This window comes from Micropterus salmoides, unplaced genomic scaffold, assembly GCF_014851395.1.
Source record: "Micropterus salmoides isolate LMB-PRFRI ecotype aquatic unplaced genomic scaffold, ASM1485139v1 Ms_hic_scaffold_16, whole genome shotgun sequence".
In the NCBI taxonomy this organism is placed as follows: domain Eukaryota; kingdom Metazoa; phylum Chordata; class Actinopteri; order Centrarchiformes; family Centrarchidae; genus Micropterus; species Micropterus salmoides.
This window is the reverse complement of record NW_024040707.1, coordinates 4,638,944-4,657,823: the sequence shown is the minus strand read 5'-3', so window position 1 is coordinate 4,657,823 and position 18,880 is coordinate 4,638,944. Positions and strand designations below refer to the sequence as shown.

General features: G+C 40.1%; 1 protein-coding gene across 1 annotated transcript in view; it reads right to left on the bottom strand.

Moving 5' to 3' along the window:
- LOC119905035 (nucleolar protein 4-like) overlaps positions 1-18,880 on the bottom strand; it is a 161,792-nt gene that overhangs the window by 50,747 nt on the left and 92,165 nt on the right. Inside the window, exon 5 of the mRNA XM_038721718.1 lies at positions 17,824-17,977. Coding sequence (XP_038577646.1) covers positions 17,824-17,977 — 154 coding nt within the window. The remainder of the gene's footprint in view (positions 1-17,823; positions 17,978-18,880) is intronic.

Here is an 18,880-nt window from a genome sequence, read left to right as displayed (position 1 = left end):
AAATCAACTCTCATGTTTCCTCAAGAGAGCAGTATCTATCCCTAACTACCACCCAGAGCCCAATATCCAGCCCCGTCTCCCCTCCGGCGCTCTAGATTAGCCCCCCCAAACTCCACCACTGAGTTTTATTTCTTCCCTAACAGTCTGTATCTATCCATAATGTCCTATAACCCTGTCAGATATCTGTCCCCAACTACGCCATAGAGCTCTATATCTATACATAACTCACCCCAATGTCCTCCATCTCCACACTGACACCCCACATCCCTAATACTATAGTAAACTCCCCCTGCAAGGCCTTATATCTATTAACTCCTCTGTATTTTTACTATTAGTGTGAGCAGATGTCATCAGTTGTCCAGAATCCTGAATCTTGTTCTGTTTGTCCTGAAAACTAAACCAAACCTGAGTTTTAATTAGTTATAGCCTACTTAAACATTAAATACGGATTGTTCTGGCTCTCCATTGGCTAAAGCAGGGACTGCAGGGCATCATGGACATACAATAGCGTTCTAGCCACAAAGTAACACACATGCTCTTTTCCCCTTTTTGTTCTCTAGTGTAGATGAAGATAGTTAAGAGGAAGTCTAGCTGCAGGCAGCCAAAGAGAAAGAGAAAGGAAAAGGAGACCTGAGTGAAACGCGTGCTCCGCAGACAGATGTGATCAGTCTGGCACTGCGCTGATGAAATTAATACAATTAAATAAATGTTATGTAACGGATCATGATGACTTCACCAACAAAAGTAATTCATTTCAGCACTGAGTTTTGACTTGTTATGCTTTTACTTTTTCATTCGACACTGAATGTAGCGTACTGGAGGCCACGCCCACCTCCAACTCCCCTTCAATCCTGAATTTCACCTATTCTCCTCTGGTTGCCTTAATTAGTAGTATATTTATTACCTTCCCCAAAACATTGAGTGATTAGTCAACTGACAGAAAAATAACTGGGAACAATACTGACAAGGCTGCCGGACAGAACATTTGAAGAAGTCACCTTGGACTGGAAATTGTGATGGATATTTTAAGTTTGTTCTTTTTCTGAAGGGATGACGACAGGTAGTTTGAACTTTTTCTGTTCTCTCTCTTAACTGATTATTCAGTTGTGTACTGCGTGACAGATAGACAAACACATAAAAAAAGAGAGAAAAGCCATTTTGAACAAATTTCAAATCAACACCCACATTGTCAAGTATGATGTGTTGTAGTTACAGATGCTGTACTACTCTGGTTCACTCATCTGTTGTCCATTATAATGATTATCATGCAGGTTGATTACATTTGTACTACACAGCAGATCAATACTAGCAGCAATGTGACACCCTTAGCTTTATCAGATTTCATACATGAATGCATAAATGTTTTATTGTCATTGTTGGTCTAATGGTCTAAATGCTGCTTCAGAAACTTCCCCATCACACAAATAATAAAAACATCTGAATGATTTCACACACATGGATTATCGACACAAAATATCAATATCAGCTTCAGCCTTCAAAAATAGACACATTAGCCGAATCTGAATACCTACATGTGATCACACCGTTCTCACCTAATGGAGCCACTCAGTGGAGAGTGAAGGAGAGGTTTCCTTGACAACCATGTTGAGGTTACAGAGTGCATTGTACAGAGTAACATAAGACATTATATAGTGTATATTTTATGCTTGAGGAAAAAGAATATCCTTAAAAGACACAGGATCAATACTAATTGGTCTGTCAATGCAGAAGTAAACAGATTGCACATCAGAAATACTAGACAGACGTCGTCTGCTTTCATATGAAAACATTCAAAGTAACTAATCTATACCAGTCAAAATGTGTTCAAGAGTTCAAAAATGAGTTTTAAGATATGGAAACCCAAAAAAAGTGGTGAAAAGAGTGGACATACACACAGACAGACAGACAGACAGACAGACAGACACAGACAGACTTCTCCATCTGCTGTCTAGAAACATATTTTGTGCAATTTTATGATCTTGCTATAAAACCTGACTGGCATCACAACCCATCTCAGGTCTTTATTAACTGGTTAAAGTCCTGGCTTTTTACATCTCCATGTCTTTTTCCTTTTTATAGCTGCGAGACGAATGCATGAAATATTCAAAAAATACCCTAAAACTTAAATTAGACGCCTGTTCCTCTTACTGGCCTGGGGTGGCTACACATTTTGATAAATAAATGCAGGTCTCAATTAGACGCCTGGTCTGGTTTTTATATAAGTTCTTTGGATGTATAAAACCTCTTGAAGCCCACCAGGTTGAGCTAGTTGTAAGCTGCTAAGATCGTCCCTACAAAATAAACGTTTATACTTTTGTCAATACATGCAACACATCAGATCAGTTGGATTCTCCATAATTCAATAGTTTAGATCATTTTATGGAAACAATGAGCACCAAAGTATTATTCATTCAGATTTACCGCCATGGTAAAGGAATTAGCATGAGTCGATTGCCGATATATAATATTGATATCAAAACAAAGAAAAGTCACATATAATTCCATTTTTCTATGCAGAGTACAATCTAATATACATGGTTATCCTTTCAACTGCATTATTCTGTCCAGTATAGCAATAAATATTTAACCCTGGTGGTTTGGATAATGGTTGCAGATTAGATTTGCTGTCATTTAGGATGAGGAGAAATGTGTTAACATTTAGAGAAGACGATGGTGACTGAGAAAAGTAAGGGATCGAAACTAACTTTTTTACATCGATCCACAGCAGCCACACTGACAAAGCTGCCTGCAGATGTATCCACAGACACTTTTTGTGCATTGGCCTCGTGAGTACTTGCATCAGCCGGTGCCGATTACCCAAAATGCCACATAATGGCCCGATTAATCGGCCTATCACTAGCTTTAATCACTTTAAATAAGCTAAAAGCAGCTCTGCTCTCTCTGCGAGTGAGTACGAGACTGCAGGGGAGACAATAGTGAGTGGAAGAAGATCCAAAGTACAGCACTTTCTTTCTCCAGAGATGTTTTAGAGTAGAAGAGAAAGAGGGTGAAGATAATAAAATGTTGGAGACGCTGGCGTGTGGGAGAAGTGTGTGTTTTTCTTTTGTTGTATTGAGAAACTGACACTGCAGCTCTGTGCAGGATGACGACCTGCCCTTGACACTGCACTTCTCTCTCTCCTCTTTCAGACGGAGAGCAAGCATGGCTGAATAGGAAGAAGAGAGAAAGGAAGAACAGTACAAAGTTTTAACTAGCAAAGGGAGAAAGAGAACTATTACTGTAGACTGTGTGTTTCCGTTAAAGCAGTGACTAACTGCAATTATAGAAGAATTGCACCAGTGGCTCTCTCGTATTCATGAATGACAACAAATCTGAGAGAAAATAAATCGATGTGAAAAAGGAAGGAAGAAAGGAAGGAAATGAAACTGTAAGTAGGGATAGTGACAAATACACTCCTGAGAGAAAGTGAAATTCCCCACAGCCCTGATTTTATCAGGGCGAACAGCCACAATAGGAGACTAATTAAAAACGAATCATCTGTTTATTAATGTAAACATTTTTAAGAGCAATAAGATGCATCAGACTTTTAGCTCAGAGGAAGAATCATATCAGGGAGATAATGATTTCAAGACTTTAGCAGAGATTTTGTTCATTCTTTTCTATTATTGATTAATCTGTTGTCTTTTTTTTGCTTAATTGCTAAATGGTTTAAGGCGTCCATCACAGGTTCCCAGAGTAACATCTTCAAATGACTTGTTTTGTCCAACCCACAGGTTTTTGATTTAAAGTTATATAAAGCAGTAAATCTTCACATTTAAGAAGTTGGAACTAATGGTACGATAAATAAACAATGTTTTTACAAAAATTAGGATCATCAACGCAAACACTGGCAGCGCAAACCTCCGTCAGCTTGCAGTTACACCGAAAGGTCACATCTGTTATGTTACTTTGACATTTACCCCTTGAAATAAGTTCATCTAAACGCAGAAATCTTGGAACCAGATTCCCATTTAATGTGATTCTTTGCATTCAGACAAAGAAATGATGACGTCTAAGCTACTGTGTAACTACAGGTGATTTTGTTTGGTATCCTGCATCTTATCCTCCAAGGTCTACGGTCTTTTCCCCCCCCCACTGTGACTGACAGCTGACATCCTCTGTGTCCTGTGGAAAGTGATTCATAACCCCGAGGCAAAGGTTTACTGTGGATAATGGACTGCAAAAGGTCAAAACTGACCAGAAATGATGAGATGGAAAGATAAATCGACTCTTATCCCTTTCTCAACTTTGAAATGTTAGCTTTTTGGGAGAGGAGACCTTTCTGTTGCACATAAATTGTTATTTTTATTGGAAATCAGACTGCGTTACACAGTCTGGATATATACAGCTAATAGTGTTAGGACAGGATTTATCTACTGGTGCTGCTAAAACCAACAGATGACAACTGTGTAGGAGGTGTGTGTGTTTGTGATGGAGGGGTAGCTACAGTATCTAAACTGCAGCTGAGCGATGTGTACAGCATGTGCGGATGGTAATCCTTCACAAATCGGCGTGTGTGTGTGTGTAAAGGTTTGTGTGTCTGTGTTGTACAAACATGTGTAAAGGATGAAGCACAGATATATCCCTTGATCTGGGTTAGGGTGTGTGTGTGTGTGTGTGTGTGTGTGTGTGAGTGCAGAAAAGGGGAGGGTGAAGAAAAATGAAGATGATTATTTTCAGGCTTGGAAGGGTTTAGAGGTTTTGTGCGAGTGTGTATGTATTTTCTGAGGTGTGGGGTGGATGGGACAGAAAAGAAAGGAGTGAATAGAGGGGAAACAGATGAAAGGGATGGTGCATGGATAGAGAGATGGATGGAAAGATGCTGAGCAGCAGTGAGTTGAAGCTTAAACATCTGGGTGGTTTGGATTGGAGGGTTAGAGCCCCTCCATCTCTGTAACATCTGTCTCATCTTGTCCACCTCCAGGGCAAGCCTCCACTCCTAACCTCCACACAACCTCCTCTCTTTTCTCCACAGCTCCTCTCATTCTCTCTGTTTAGCCTCTGTTCTTAAGGGTTCACTGCTTTTTCTCTATCATCATTCTTGTTGTACAGCCTACAGCCTGTCAGTCTCTTAAAAGCATCTACTTCAAAAGTATTTACTGTATATGCTGTGCCAGCCAGTAACAGCCATTCAACGCCTTTTTCACTTACAAGAAAAGCAAAGTTACAGAAATGTGAAAACATACCACTAGGGTAAACGGCACTTTTATATAAACTAACAACTCTCTTGAGCAAAAACCTCCAATATCACTTTTTTTTTTTTTTACATAGAAAAGCAATTCAAAGTTTGTCTAAAATGAACATGACGACAACAACATGTGGAGAACACTTCTATTTGAAGATGTCAGACTTCAGATCAAGAAAAAATGAACGTTGCATCAGCCAGAGGCCGTCAATTAATGTAATTAAACACAGATTAAATGGATATTAGTATTTTTACCCCTCATGTGGCTAATTGTGTAATCATACAACCGTTTTAAGTTGTTAAATGATGTGAACATTAGAAAATTTTCTCATCACTTTCATCCATCCCATGTGAACACGCAGTAGCTCTTTTATTCCGTTTACTTTTTAATCGCTTCCTAACGAACACCTAGAGATTCACAGTGTGTGTGTTATATGTGTGCGTGTTAGAGCCCTGGTAGACCCAGATTTCCTCTCATATTAAGTTATTTTTTCCCCATGACAACAGAAACATTGATCCCTCTCTGTTCTTTGTGTTATCAGCTCTAAGCCAGTTACACTCCAGCCGTCCTACTGCTGGAGAGCGAGGTGGTCCCTCAGGTGTATATCTGTCTCTTTATCTTATTGCACTGACTTAAAAGGCAGACTGTGTATGCTTGTGTGTGCTTGTCGGGGTGCTTTATGTTCCCGAGGAGGGGGCCAGCTGATAACCATGGGTACAAATTTCAGATTGGGACACATTTTATTGAGCCAACCTTTGGCCATCCGAAAACCCTCCAAACCATAAAGCAATAAGAGGACACATACTGACACTCCCAAGGTCTTAAAAACACTCCCAACCACACACACACACACACACACACACACACACACACAAATACACAGAGGCTGTGGTGAACACACAGGCACCTTGAACCTTACAGGGTTATTTGAACTGGATCAGAGGGAGAGTGAGGGGGGTCGGTAAGAAAAGGGTGAAGAATGTGGGGTGTGTAACATTCTGACACTGAAAAGGAAAAACAAGGAGTAAGGTAGGGCTGCATGATACGGTAAAAAAAACAATTTGAGATATTATTCAGGATTAGCGGGAAGGATCGTTTTTGCATCATAATTTGAATTTTCACTGAAAAAGCTGGCATTGTGTAGGGGTCTGTTTTCTTAGATCTGGAGAACACGATTTGTAGGCCGGGGGCCTCTCTGCAGCACTAGTGCTTCATTACAAAGCTGTTTTGTCAGATCAACCTTCATCAAAAAATAGATATTGCACTTGGCCATATTGTAATTTCGATAATATTTCTATTAATTGTGCAGCCCTAGAAGGAGAAGAGGGTCACATAATTCTTCAGCTCTCACTCTCCAGCTCAATTCACTGTGGTGAACAACAAAATAATCCAAATATGTTGGACGATAAAAGTTTAATCCACATCCACACCACAAATGGCTAAGTGATTTTAGTTCACCATCTCTTGATGCAGATATCCTTTCATCTCTATAAATGCATTAATCCACATGGAAAAATACAGATCTGATGTTATGCCATTGTGCCATTACTCCGTCTACTATCTACAACAATCATTCCAGGCACATAGCTTTGTCATGGGCACCAAAAGTTTAGGAGCAGATTTTAGAGTACTTTAAATTTTAATTTCATGAAGACTGCACACTGAGCCTCACAGAGACACGGAAGTGAAAGGATAAAAGTTCTTGCTCGGTTTATTTTGTGTACAATTAAAATAAAAAAGAAAGAAAGATTTCTTTAGGAATAGAAATAAAAACTATAGTTGAAATAACAGTTTTCCATTTTATTTTAAATTAACCCCTTAACGCCTGAATGTTTTTACAATCAAAAAAATAAAAGAATTTGTGTTTTCATTTGCTTTCATCCTGATGTTAATTTAAGTGCATATTGTTAATTTCTCTATAGAACATAGAAAAGATATAAATTCAGGTATGTGTAGGTATGATGCAAATTAGCAACAACAGGCATAAACGAGAAAGCAGGGTTTGCAAAATGTTCCTAGGTACGTATTGAATATGCACCAACAGGCATTGGGGGAATCCATGTGCTATCTTGGCTTGCAGTCTGCAAGGAAGAGGTATGATGCAAATTTGTGACAATCGGCGTCAAGGGGTTAAGTGTTGTTAGCAATCAGACTATTCATGTCGACGACTCTTTCTGTCTGGGTGCAGTCACTAAAACAAGTAAGATTTTTACAAGTTGGAAGCACACTGTAACAGTCTGCTATCCACATTTCACGCCAGTCAAGTTGACTTTTAACAAAAAAAAGGAGTTCAAGCTCTGTCAACTCGACACCATGGACATAGTCAGTAAAGGTACAGTTAACTGTTAGCTTAGCGGGCAAGTTAGACATGGTTTAGAACCACAAAATACTGTAAATCACACAAAAAATATTTAATATTTCTGGTGTTCTTTCTCTTTATACTTCTAAATGCAGGGGGAAAAAAGCAGTGTTCATGATGATTTGAGAGCTTATCGAGTTTAGGCAGACACTTGTGTAAAGGTTGTAGAGGTTTCAGTCTCTCACAGCTCCAGACATCATTACAGCCAGGCAGGAGGCGACTGCACTCTGCTCCAAGTCAACTGGCTAATTGCACTTACCAGAGGAACACACACACACACACACACACACAGACACACACACACGATGGGAGGGGAAACTCACATACATACAACTTATGAAATATGAAAGATACACAGCTATACTGCTCATCATGGTGTAGACAAACACACGAGAGATTAAACCGAGTCACATACATGCACACTGCACAAACATACCAGGACATAAGAGCAGACACACACACACACACACACACAATATAAATATGTCATCAGGTTATTCTCACAGCTGGTGCTCACTGCTGTAAACAAAACAAATTGTTAGGCTAGTTACCAGCCTCACTCCCTCTGCATGTGTGCGTGTAGCTGTTGAGGAGCTGTATAGAGGGTTTGTAATATTAATTGCATAGCTTCTTATTTGAGTTTAAGTCTTGGAGGGGGGCTGTTAATAATTGAGCAGCCATTGTACCCCGCTCAGTGGACACCCTCACCAACACACACCCCCCATGTATGTAATGAGCGACTTAAGAGCATATATAAAACACACACAATGGACATTTATATGCAGCTATATGAGATGCAACCTCATATAAAAACATAATGTTACACAAGCAAATATATAGAAAAATAATTTATGTGCATACATCAGAACACACAAATAACTAGCCGCATGTTGCGAAGAGCACGCACAAACACAAACAAACAACATCCAGAAGTGTATGAAAAAACAAATTCATGGAGTAATTTAAAAAATGTTAATGCCTCTGTGCATTTTTAATGGCATTTCCATTAAGTTGGCCACTGGTCCTCTAGCAGGCTGACACACCACAACGACCTAAAACTCTGTGTGTGTGTGTGTGTGTGTGTGTTTGTGTGTGTAGAAACAATGCAGAAAGCATTTACATGAGAAATATTCATATGACATTGTTCTAATTTAAAGTTCACTGGGCTCAGTACCATTACCATGCAGATGCTGTTATCCAAAGTGTCTTGTGGTAGTGTCTCTTTATGTTCCAGGTGAGTTCACAGATCCAGACTGATGCCATCTCAGTTGCAAAACAGTTTTATTCTTCACTGCAAACACTGGCCAAGTGACATAACTGCCTTTATTTATTTCAGCATTTGGTTATTAGTGCTGTATTTTGGCTGGTTTCCTCTACTAGACACAGATTTTGTTTTTCAGTTGTTTAAAGGATCGTAATTACTGTTCATTAGATTACACATGTGAATCCTTCCGAACTGAATAAATCATAGGCAGCTAAATCTTATCTGTGAAATGGCTTATTTTTATAAAGCAGGAATATGATCTATTATATAACTATATAAATTATGTTACTGTGGTAGTGCTACAATGTAAACAGTGGTGAAAGTCAGTCATGCCTGGGGGCTAAATGTGTCAGTAATGGAGCAGCATCTTCATATGAGATGCCATTTATTGTTTGACAAGGCTAATAACCATGCTGGCTTTCACCTGAGGCCTTATCACAAGGATATGTGCCATCAAACTGTTCAACACTGATACATATTGTATTTGGACTGTATGAGTGTGAACAAGACATATGTGTTCACTAAGGTCTAAGTCGGATTAGTTTAAAAATAATGCGAGACAAGACACTGACACTGGACTATTCCGCACAACCTCGGTCATATACAATTTTAAATTATTTATTTCTACAATCTCCACTCATGGCAACTACAGTAAAGGGCATATCCACATCCTGCATAGGCAGTGAACTCTGACACTGGATGTAAATCATGTGCTGCAGAATAGTCCATTACCATTCGTCTGGGTTAAAAAGAAGGTGTTGTTGTTCATTTTTGCTATACTTTTTGAAAAATTGTGCTCTAGTTTTAGCATCTGCCTGAAATGATCCTGGTCTTAGTCTGCTGGCCTCCATCCATCAGCATCCAGTGTTTACTAGTGACAGAGAGAGAGAGGATGATTTAATCCAACACTCCCTCCTCTCCTCTCTGTCTAATTCAGCTGAATGCCTGACCTCCATCCCTCCATCCTTTCTACAGTTCAGACCCTCTCCCTCCTCGCTGCCCCTCTTCTCTTCATCTCATCCCTTCTCATTCTCCCCCACTCGGCTTTGGGTAGGACGAGGAAGGGAGGAGGAGGGGGATCAAAGTCATCCTGTCGTTTATTTCCCACTGCCCTACTTTCCTCTGCTGCACTGCTTTAACACATTAGACCATGTGGGCCACTGGCCTACAGCACCAAAGTGTGTATATGCTTTATTTTTACATACATAGTATATGCAAGCATGCATGTGTGTGTGTATATGTGAGTAACAAAGATTTCTAGATGTGCAGCTTCCTGGTGTGGGTGTGTGGGAGAGAGACTGTGGCAGTGGCCCTGTCCCTGAGGGGAGAGTGAGGCATGCAGGGAGGTAAACTCTGCTCGCCTCATCACATATTCCCTCTCTGTCTTTATTGACTGCAGCCTGGCAGAATTCCTGACTGTTCACCTGACAGCATCTGGTGCCTTCATGTCCATCTGCACTCTTGTTTTCCCCACCGTTTACCTGTTATAGCAATGCCTGCCTGTCTGTGTGAATACAATTGTGACACTTATGACTATCAAAAACTAAACATCACAAATACATGGTTTTCAACATTTGGAAAAAGGAAATGATAAAAAGAAATAATAATGTAAATAAAATCCACATAAAAAAAGTTGGTAATTGTTGAAACAGACGAGGGCAATTAAAAAGTGTTCAAATTAATTCCATAAGATACTGCCGGTCAATGCAAAAATAGGTTAGAGGATGTATATATGTCCCAGAACTGAGCCTTGAGGAACACCTCATGGTAGGGCCATGGCGCAAAATATTAACCAGAAAAATACAACCTGCCCTTCAAAATGAGCCTGTCGTCTTCATAAACTGCCTGCTTGTCTTTCTTATAGTGAGGTCGATCTCTTTTGAATATAAAATCAGGTTGTTTTTTCTGCCTATGCTCCTAAAGAAGGATATGGATAAGATAAAACACTAGGTGATAATGTTCTTTACTTGTGCCAAGTGCATTCATTCATTCATGCACAGTGTGGACATCTCTGATCCTGCTTCAAGTCTTATTTGGGATTAGCTCTGTGCATGTCTCAGTATTTTAGATAATATCTCTAAATCCCATATTTTATGGAGTTTTTTTGTAACAGAGATGATCCGGCTTATTGTAAATGGGCCACAATATACAAATTCTGCAACCTGAAGAAAGTGCATGGAGGAATTCTGAATAATAACAAGATAATGATTTGCATCTAAGACGGAGAGGTGGGAGAATATAGGAGACGAGAGGCATGCAGGGATTTCAGGGTGACCCACAGTCTCCTTCTGTCTCCCCTCATTACTCCGCCATTAGAAAGAAGGAGGGAAACCAGTTTTAAACACCACTTTTAAAACATCTGTAATATCAGTAGTTGCAGACAATGTCAAGCTCGGCATGTCAGCAGATCAATTTACTGGCCCTTCACCCTCCATTTTGTTCTCCTTGTTTCTATGCACTCCTCTCCTCCTCCCTCTCCTTTCTAGACGATGTCATCCTCGTCCTCCCTCTCATCCTTTCTCTATTTCCCTTCCCCTCTCCCTCCGTCTCTTCAGTTTATCCCTTGTGGAGAGGACCTGTACTGTCAGCTCCAACTCCTGACAAGCCCTCTTTATCATTATCCCTTTTCTACAGAACAAGAGGCTCCAGGAAAGGAAGCCCGGCACTCTGCTCAGCTGTACAGCAGACAGGAGCATCTCAGGCGGGTAGGTCAGTAGCACAGAGGGGATCTAGCTTGGCCGTCTCTCTGGATCCTCGGGGGATGAGAGGATGCTAGCTGGACAGGATTGAGAGGCAATGGAGGGGCCACTTCTAAAGAGTGCTGCCCCTTGGAGCCAGAGTGATGTGGAGAGGCGTAGAGTGCACACTCAGACGCACTTTCTCACACATGCACCCGCAGCCTTCTCAGAAATCTGATGAATAGTGTCATGAAATGAGTCTACAGCAAGTGCAAGCAGAACTGGTGACCCGGCTCGCCTGCCGGCCAGGATGACTTCTGTCCAAGGTTGGACTCATCTATAGCATTAGCTGAACAAATTTACAATGACAGATTGAGTCAAGGTTGGCCTTGCTGTGGTGCACTGGTTTGCAAATAGCACTTCGTTTTTCATTAAAAACCACATATCTTCAAAGGGAAACGGTTTCAGGAATGAAGAAAGCAACGATGCTTGATTGTTTGACCGACCTCAATGACAAGACTCATCATCAACGACTACACTATTTTTATCAACACACGTTTTCCACACGTAGTTTAGTAAGCGGCTGGCATAAAACAAAAATCTGAACAGTTTTAATGGCCAGAAAAAAATATATATAATCGTATGAAATCTGTGCCACTCCAGCCATTTTTAGTCTTAATATATACAGATTCAGGCGTGTTTCATTTCAAGCGTGCTGACACACCTACACCATAGACCTTTAAATTATCATCGCGCAACAAAAGAAGTAAAGTATCCAAATGTTTAGTAATTTAAATGTTAACCTCCCCGTGTGTCAGATGATTTTGTCGTTCAGTCAGGAGGTAAGCGCCTGGCTCAGGAGCATCTGGATGTAACAACAGATTTATGATACAGTTTACAGATTTTTCCTGTAAAGTCCAGGAGTGAGACATATGCTCATCAGACTGTGAGGACACTGCTTTTTTCTTGCAACTCTCAACAGCAGTTTGTCCTGGACCCGTAAGCCACACGTTTTCAAACTGCCAGTCTGAACCATCATACAGTAAGAGCTTTTCACTTCAGCTGTCACTGTAAAGTTGAGTGAAGCGGAAAAGAAAAAAAGCAAGGTGGCGGTCAGAAGCTCTTAAAAGTGATTTATTAGTTGCTTCTTAGCTGGACATTGGCGTGTGTGTGCAGACCATCTGCTCTGCTGAATTGAGCTGCCTACTCCAGTTAAATGCCCTGACAGCTTGCTGGTTAGGAAAACACCCACCTGATATTATCAACCGCAAGCTCTTTGGCTGCGTGTTCAAACCATCTCCTCGCTGTCAGAGGAAAGCGCTGCTGCTGCTCTTGCCTGTTCCCCACAGTACTGAGAGATTAGTGGGTACTCAAAGCTGGGAGAACTCAGTAAGAAAGAGTTTCAGCTTTTACTCTAAAGAGCACTGCACTTCAAACAGGTTTTATAAAGTCTCATAGCAACAGTGGAAGTCACGACCAGCGCTGCTCTCAGACACCTTTTCAGAGCTAAAGGAGAGGAGGATATATGGCTGTGGTAATTGCAAAGCACTACTGAAATTAAACTGTCTGGGAAGACAAGCGGGTTTCATAAACATATAAACATTAAATATAAGAAAACAATTGAGTTTTAGTTTTCAAGACCCCTGGGAAGACCCTGAACACTTCCCCATTTCCTACAGATCCATTTTTTATCGAGCATTCAGGACATCAGCCCGACCTGGCGAGAAACCCAAGTGTCTTATACATTACTACACACTAATTCGTTTTATACCACATAACTATTGCTATGTTTGCGCCTAGTTTTGCCAAGTTGACCACCTTTTACTCACGTGTTACTTTCAGTACTAGTTCCACCTCGTCATTGGACCAAGCAAAAAAAAATCTGTTTTTTGCCAATGCTGTTCTTAATTTATATTATTTTCCACTACTAAGCAACCAACCGCAGAATAGACTTAGTTTTTACCCCGGCACACGCATGCCCAGTGTACGTGAATGGTCATGTGATATGCATCAGTATGTATAGAGATTATTTTATTAAATTCATAGTTTTGAACGTGACGTCACAATCCAAGGAAAACGCTCCCTTGGAGGGCAACAAATACGTAATATGTTTTCCGCTGCCCGCCAACCAGGATACACTGTTACTTTGAGTTTCTTACTTTTGCTTTGCCAAAATGCTGGGGGGTTGTTGTGCTTTCTGATGCACGAGGAGACAAGCCTGGGCTGTGTTAGGTGACGGCTTCCCTACAAGGTAAACGTAAACATTACCACAGTCGAGCGCTGGCAGGGACCTGTTTTTAACGGCGGCAGTGCTTTATATGGATCACAAGTGCCCAAAGCTTGCAATATGTGTTGAAAGGTGATCCAAATAAAGTTTAACGGCTTTTATGGCATCTCTACTGTACAAGGGAGTCCGGTGTGAGACGCTATCTTGGTCTGTTTTGCCCTCCATGTCACTGCGCATGTCACGTGACCGAAAACTATGAATAGTGTGCTGGCGCGGGTGGTGATGGCGCAGTGGATAGGACACATGCCTTTGGTGTGAGAGGCCCGGGTTCTAATCCACTGTAATACACCAAGTTGTCCCTGAGCAAGACACTTAACCCCTCGTTGCTCCAGAGGCGTGCGACCTCTGACATATATAGCAATTGTAAGTCACACTTTGGATAAAAGCGTCAGCTAAATGAATAAATGTAAATGTTATTTAAAACACGCAGATTTTTTTTTAAATTAAATGTATTTGAGTGGGTGTAGGCTAACACTCCTGTACATTAGAGAAATAAAAGGAGTCTTTGCTGCCTCTCTGTTTCCTTGGATTGGAGTCTAATTAAGAAGGAAAGGCACTTCAACTCTGCCTCTCAGCTCCTCTGAGTGTTGTGGCATTTGGACGCCTACAACCCTCCCCTGGCTTCTATATGAGGTGTAGGGAACAGAATGACCTTTTAATGACAAGGCCTTATACACTGCCACCTACTGTAGCCACACACATATATGCGCACACACAGCTCACTCCCTCCAGCTGGCCTTCTCTGTCCTACAGCTTCCCATGATGCCATTCCATGCCTCTCCGACCATCTCATTTCACGCCAGTTTCTTTCTTTCAGCCTCTTTTACCAGCTTTTTTCCTCCCTCCGGCTTCCCACCTACTGCTTCATCTCTCCCTTTCATCCCTTCGTTCCCAACCTCAGTCATTTAGTTTCACCTCTACCAGTCTGTTCTTATTTCCATTTAGCCTCTCTGAAAAGACCAAACACACCTGATGCCTCTAACTAGTAACTGGGGACATTTTCATAAAAATAAAAAATTAATTTTCTTGCTAATTTCCATCACCGTTGAGTCCGTCTCTAGTAGCACTGGAGCATTCATGCCATGTTGCCATGAGTGGGAAAACATTTATTAGATAATATTTAATAAATTATTAGTGAGGAGCATTAACATTTGTTTGCTAACATACTCAATGAGATATTTAACTGAAGGTTTCAAAGTCGCTTAACGTTGCACTTAATATGGTATTTAATTTACTTTGAACTGCTGCAAGCGAGCTATTTTGGCAGCAGTTTTTGGACACTGTAGTTCTTTTTGCCAAATGGGAGATATCATAGCGGTTCCCCGTATCAATAAAACTAAACAACAACATATGTTGTTTGTCCTTCTTCCACAACTAAACTGTTTTCTGATGTGTGATGCCTCTTTTTTGTCAGCGCCTTCCAAAACAGTTACACAAATTATTCATGACTGTTTTCTGAATTGCCACATGCTATGGTTAAAGTTTAGTTTAGGCAAAAAGACTGTCATGTTTTGTAGCTGCTGGAGCTCCTCGTCAGCTAAAAGATAAACATGTTATCCTTTGAGCGATCTGAACAAATGCTTTTTTTTTTTCTTAGTTTCCCTAATTACATCTAATTTAAGAGTTTTTTCCCCCCACTTGACTGCTCTTGTTTATGATCTTTATGATTTGAGTGAACGTCGCAAAATCAGTGAACTGGCGGTAATGGCTGATAACGCTGTGGTGATGTGTTTTAAATGTATGTTCCATCTACATGACTGACAATCCCTTTATTACTACACTGACACCATATAAGGAAACACTCATAAACTTAATGCTGGATAGTAACAACAGAGTATTAGTTTGTTTGATACATTAAGAAAAAGACAAAAGTTATAATAGTGCTATAAACAAATGCTGCGGACAGTCAAAGTAGTCTATATATTGTAGGAATATTTACTATATTTTACAGTGACACTAACAATTAGAGCTGAAACACTTATTTGATTTTTCATTAATTCATTTTTATCAGTCAATCAACGGAAAATTAAATGGCTACTATTTTCATAATTTATTAATCATGTAAGTATTTTTTAAAAAAGCAATATACCAATTATTCTTTGGTTCCAATTTCTCCAAATTGAGAATCATCATAGTAAACTCAATATATTTGTGTTTTTGTACATTGGTGCTTTTGGACACAGATTGTGAAATAATCAGCAGATTAATAGATATAATTAAAATAATCTTTAGTTGCAGCGATACTGAAAATTACATGGAAAAATGTGAAGTACATTAAACTCACTGTGAAGTCACTAAAATCTCTAGAGATATTATAGAAATATATTATACAGTTAGATTGTTAAATTAGGGAAACATGTTTTTTTACCCTCTCTTGCACAGGAAGTGATTGTTCTCTTTTTATAGTAGTAGAGTATAAATATGAAATGGAAGAACAGGACGTCACAATACCACTGACTCTGTTTTTACTTACATGTGGTCTTTGAAATAGCAACACAACATTTCATGTGATGCACTTCACTTGCACTTCAACCCGACAGGAGATTTTCCTTTTCTGCTCCTCCTCTTTCCCCTTTAATCATCCCTTCATTCCTACTCTCCTTATTTCCTCAGCCCTCATCCAGGAGAAGAAAGCAGGAGCAGCATCCCGCCTGGCAACTCAACCCCCCCCCCCTACAACCTATACACTACAACCTATTGTCTTCGCTCAGTAAAAGCTTAAAGAAGTGGCAGATAAAACACACACAGTCACTCTGTGTTGGGTACAGTGTATTACAGGAGACAGGGAGGAGAGTGACAGGCAGGTAACAAAGCAAGGAAGGTGGGAGGAGAGACAAACAAAGCGAGACAGAGGGGCAGTTCAGTATAATGCGACAGAAAGAAAGAACGAGGAGAGAGAGAGAAAGAGGTAACAAAGACCTTCCTAAACCATTTCCAGTCACAAAGCTTCCATAACAGGACAATTTAAATTCCTTTCTTGTTATTACTTATTTTACAGGGATCAAATAATCTGGTTTCCCCTGCAAAATGGCTGAAAAACCAGCATCTGATAAACTTAATGTGCGTAAACACACACACACAATCTGCTGCTTGTACTGTATGCATGTATAAGAGATCTCTCACAATGTCCAGAAATAAGGACGAAGTAACAGAAAGACGAGAGAGAGAAAAACTGACAGAAGAGAATAAAAGCCCAATGGAAAGGCAGTTAAAAGTTACTGCAGCTCTTAAGAAAGTATTTACTGTCCATCACAGTGTTCTTTGCCGAAGCGGATTTTGTGTGCTGGTGTGAAAAACATATACCTAAATATGTTTATGGTATATAACTTACAAATCAATAGGGATAATCAGATATAAGGATCTTAAATATATGAGACACTGCCTGTCAAAAGCTTGATTTAAGGAGCTGTCTCTACGCCGTGGATGACGTGCACCTGAAATGTCGGGGCTACTGCATACTGAAAGATTTAGTTTTCTCCTACGTTTCTGATGCCAGTGACATTGTTGGTAGTAAATACAACAATTAGGATTGTTTATCTACTGCTTTATAGCAACAAATATCTAGCAAAGCCATCTCCACTGCAGCACTTCTGCTCTCCACAATCACTTCTCTCTATCACGACTAATAAAAGAATGGAAACATGGCGACTGCACAAGGCGAAGTAGAAGTTAACCATATTAGAACATACCGTCACTCTATATCACAAAGTAAATGAAAGAATATAAACACTGGGGAATATAATTAAAGCGTGATGTGTCCTGATGAAGTGTGATACATCTTATAAGTGCTGCAGGGGTGAATCCTCCACTGAACTGTAAATCCTAACTCTTGTTTTTCTCCATGTTTTCTCTTTCATTTTATCTAAAAAGGTAAAAAGAAGATATTTTTATATCAACTTTTGTCTCAGTCATCACCTGAAACTCCCAAAATCTCAAAAATACAGCTATGCAGCTTTTTCTAAACTTCCACGACAAAACAAGGCCGCTCTTCCCGGCTTGTTTTTCATTCAACAGCAGCACATCAGATTTAACATCTTCTCAGTCCTTACCGTCGTCCTCCTTTCTGTGTGTGTTCTGGGGACTGTGTCGCATCCTCTCTCCTCGGCTCGGCGGGCTCAGGTCAGACGCTGCTCCCAGATCAGCTGCTAGCCACGTGGGCTCGCTCATCTCTGCCTCCTCCTCGCTGCTCAGTGAACTGTCATCCTGACCGGAAGAGATGAAACAGGAGGAACATTTTATAACTATGTTTTAATAATAAAGTGCATGTATGGATCTGACAGTTTAAGACAAGCTAAATTTCTATAGAAATAGCGAAGACACAGGATTACATAATCAAATGAGACTAACAGCATTTTATAGTTGAAATGTAGCTTGCAACTTATCCACTGTTATGTAGGGAAAAAATTAGTTATTTAGGTTAAAAGTTCAGAAAAGAAAGGTGTGTGGGGAACATTTTAGAAATGTTAGGAATAGTTCATGCAGCAAACAGGTGAATACAACAAAAATTTCACCATTCACAAAATTGTTCTTGTTTTTATTGTGTCCTCCAACACAAATGTTGTTTTTCCTCTTCTGCATCATGATCTTTAAATGTAATGCTTTGTAACTCGTAAGTGAATCCCAAAATGCATGCAGTGACAATGTGGGTACGAGTTTGTAGATGATGACAGAGGAAGTGTTGAAAATAAAGATGTTTCATCACTGACAGAGGTTAGATTGTCCTTAAGGCAGTGAGTGTAACAGCAGTGTGATGGGTCCTCTATCTCAAACAGACATTTTAAACAGAGAACATTTTCATTTAAGTCAACATGACTGGAATTATATACCCAAAGAAGAATTCCTAGTATAGGAGGGAAAGACTAAATCAATAATAACCTCTCTCAAACATAGAAATGTTGGTAAATCTGCAGCACACTAAAATCCACCTTAACTCACATTAGCCACCTTCTCATGAAACCTTAAAAAACCTCTAATTTCTCTATTCAGTGCTTTGTCAGTGTCAACATCCACAGGGGAAGCCATGACAGCTGCTCCGTCGTTTTAACCAAACATCAGAGGAAACAAGAAACACGAGGCAGACGAACGGCAGGCAGGCAAATCAAACAC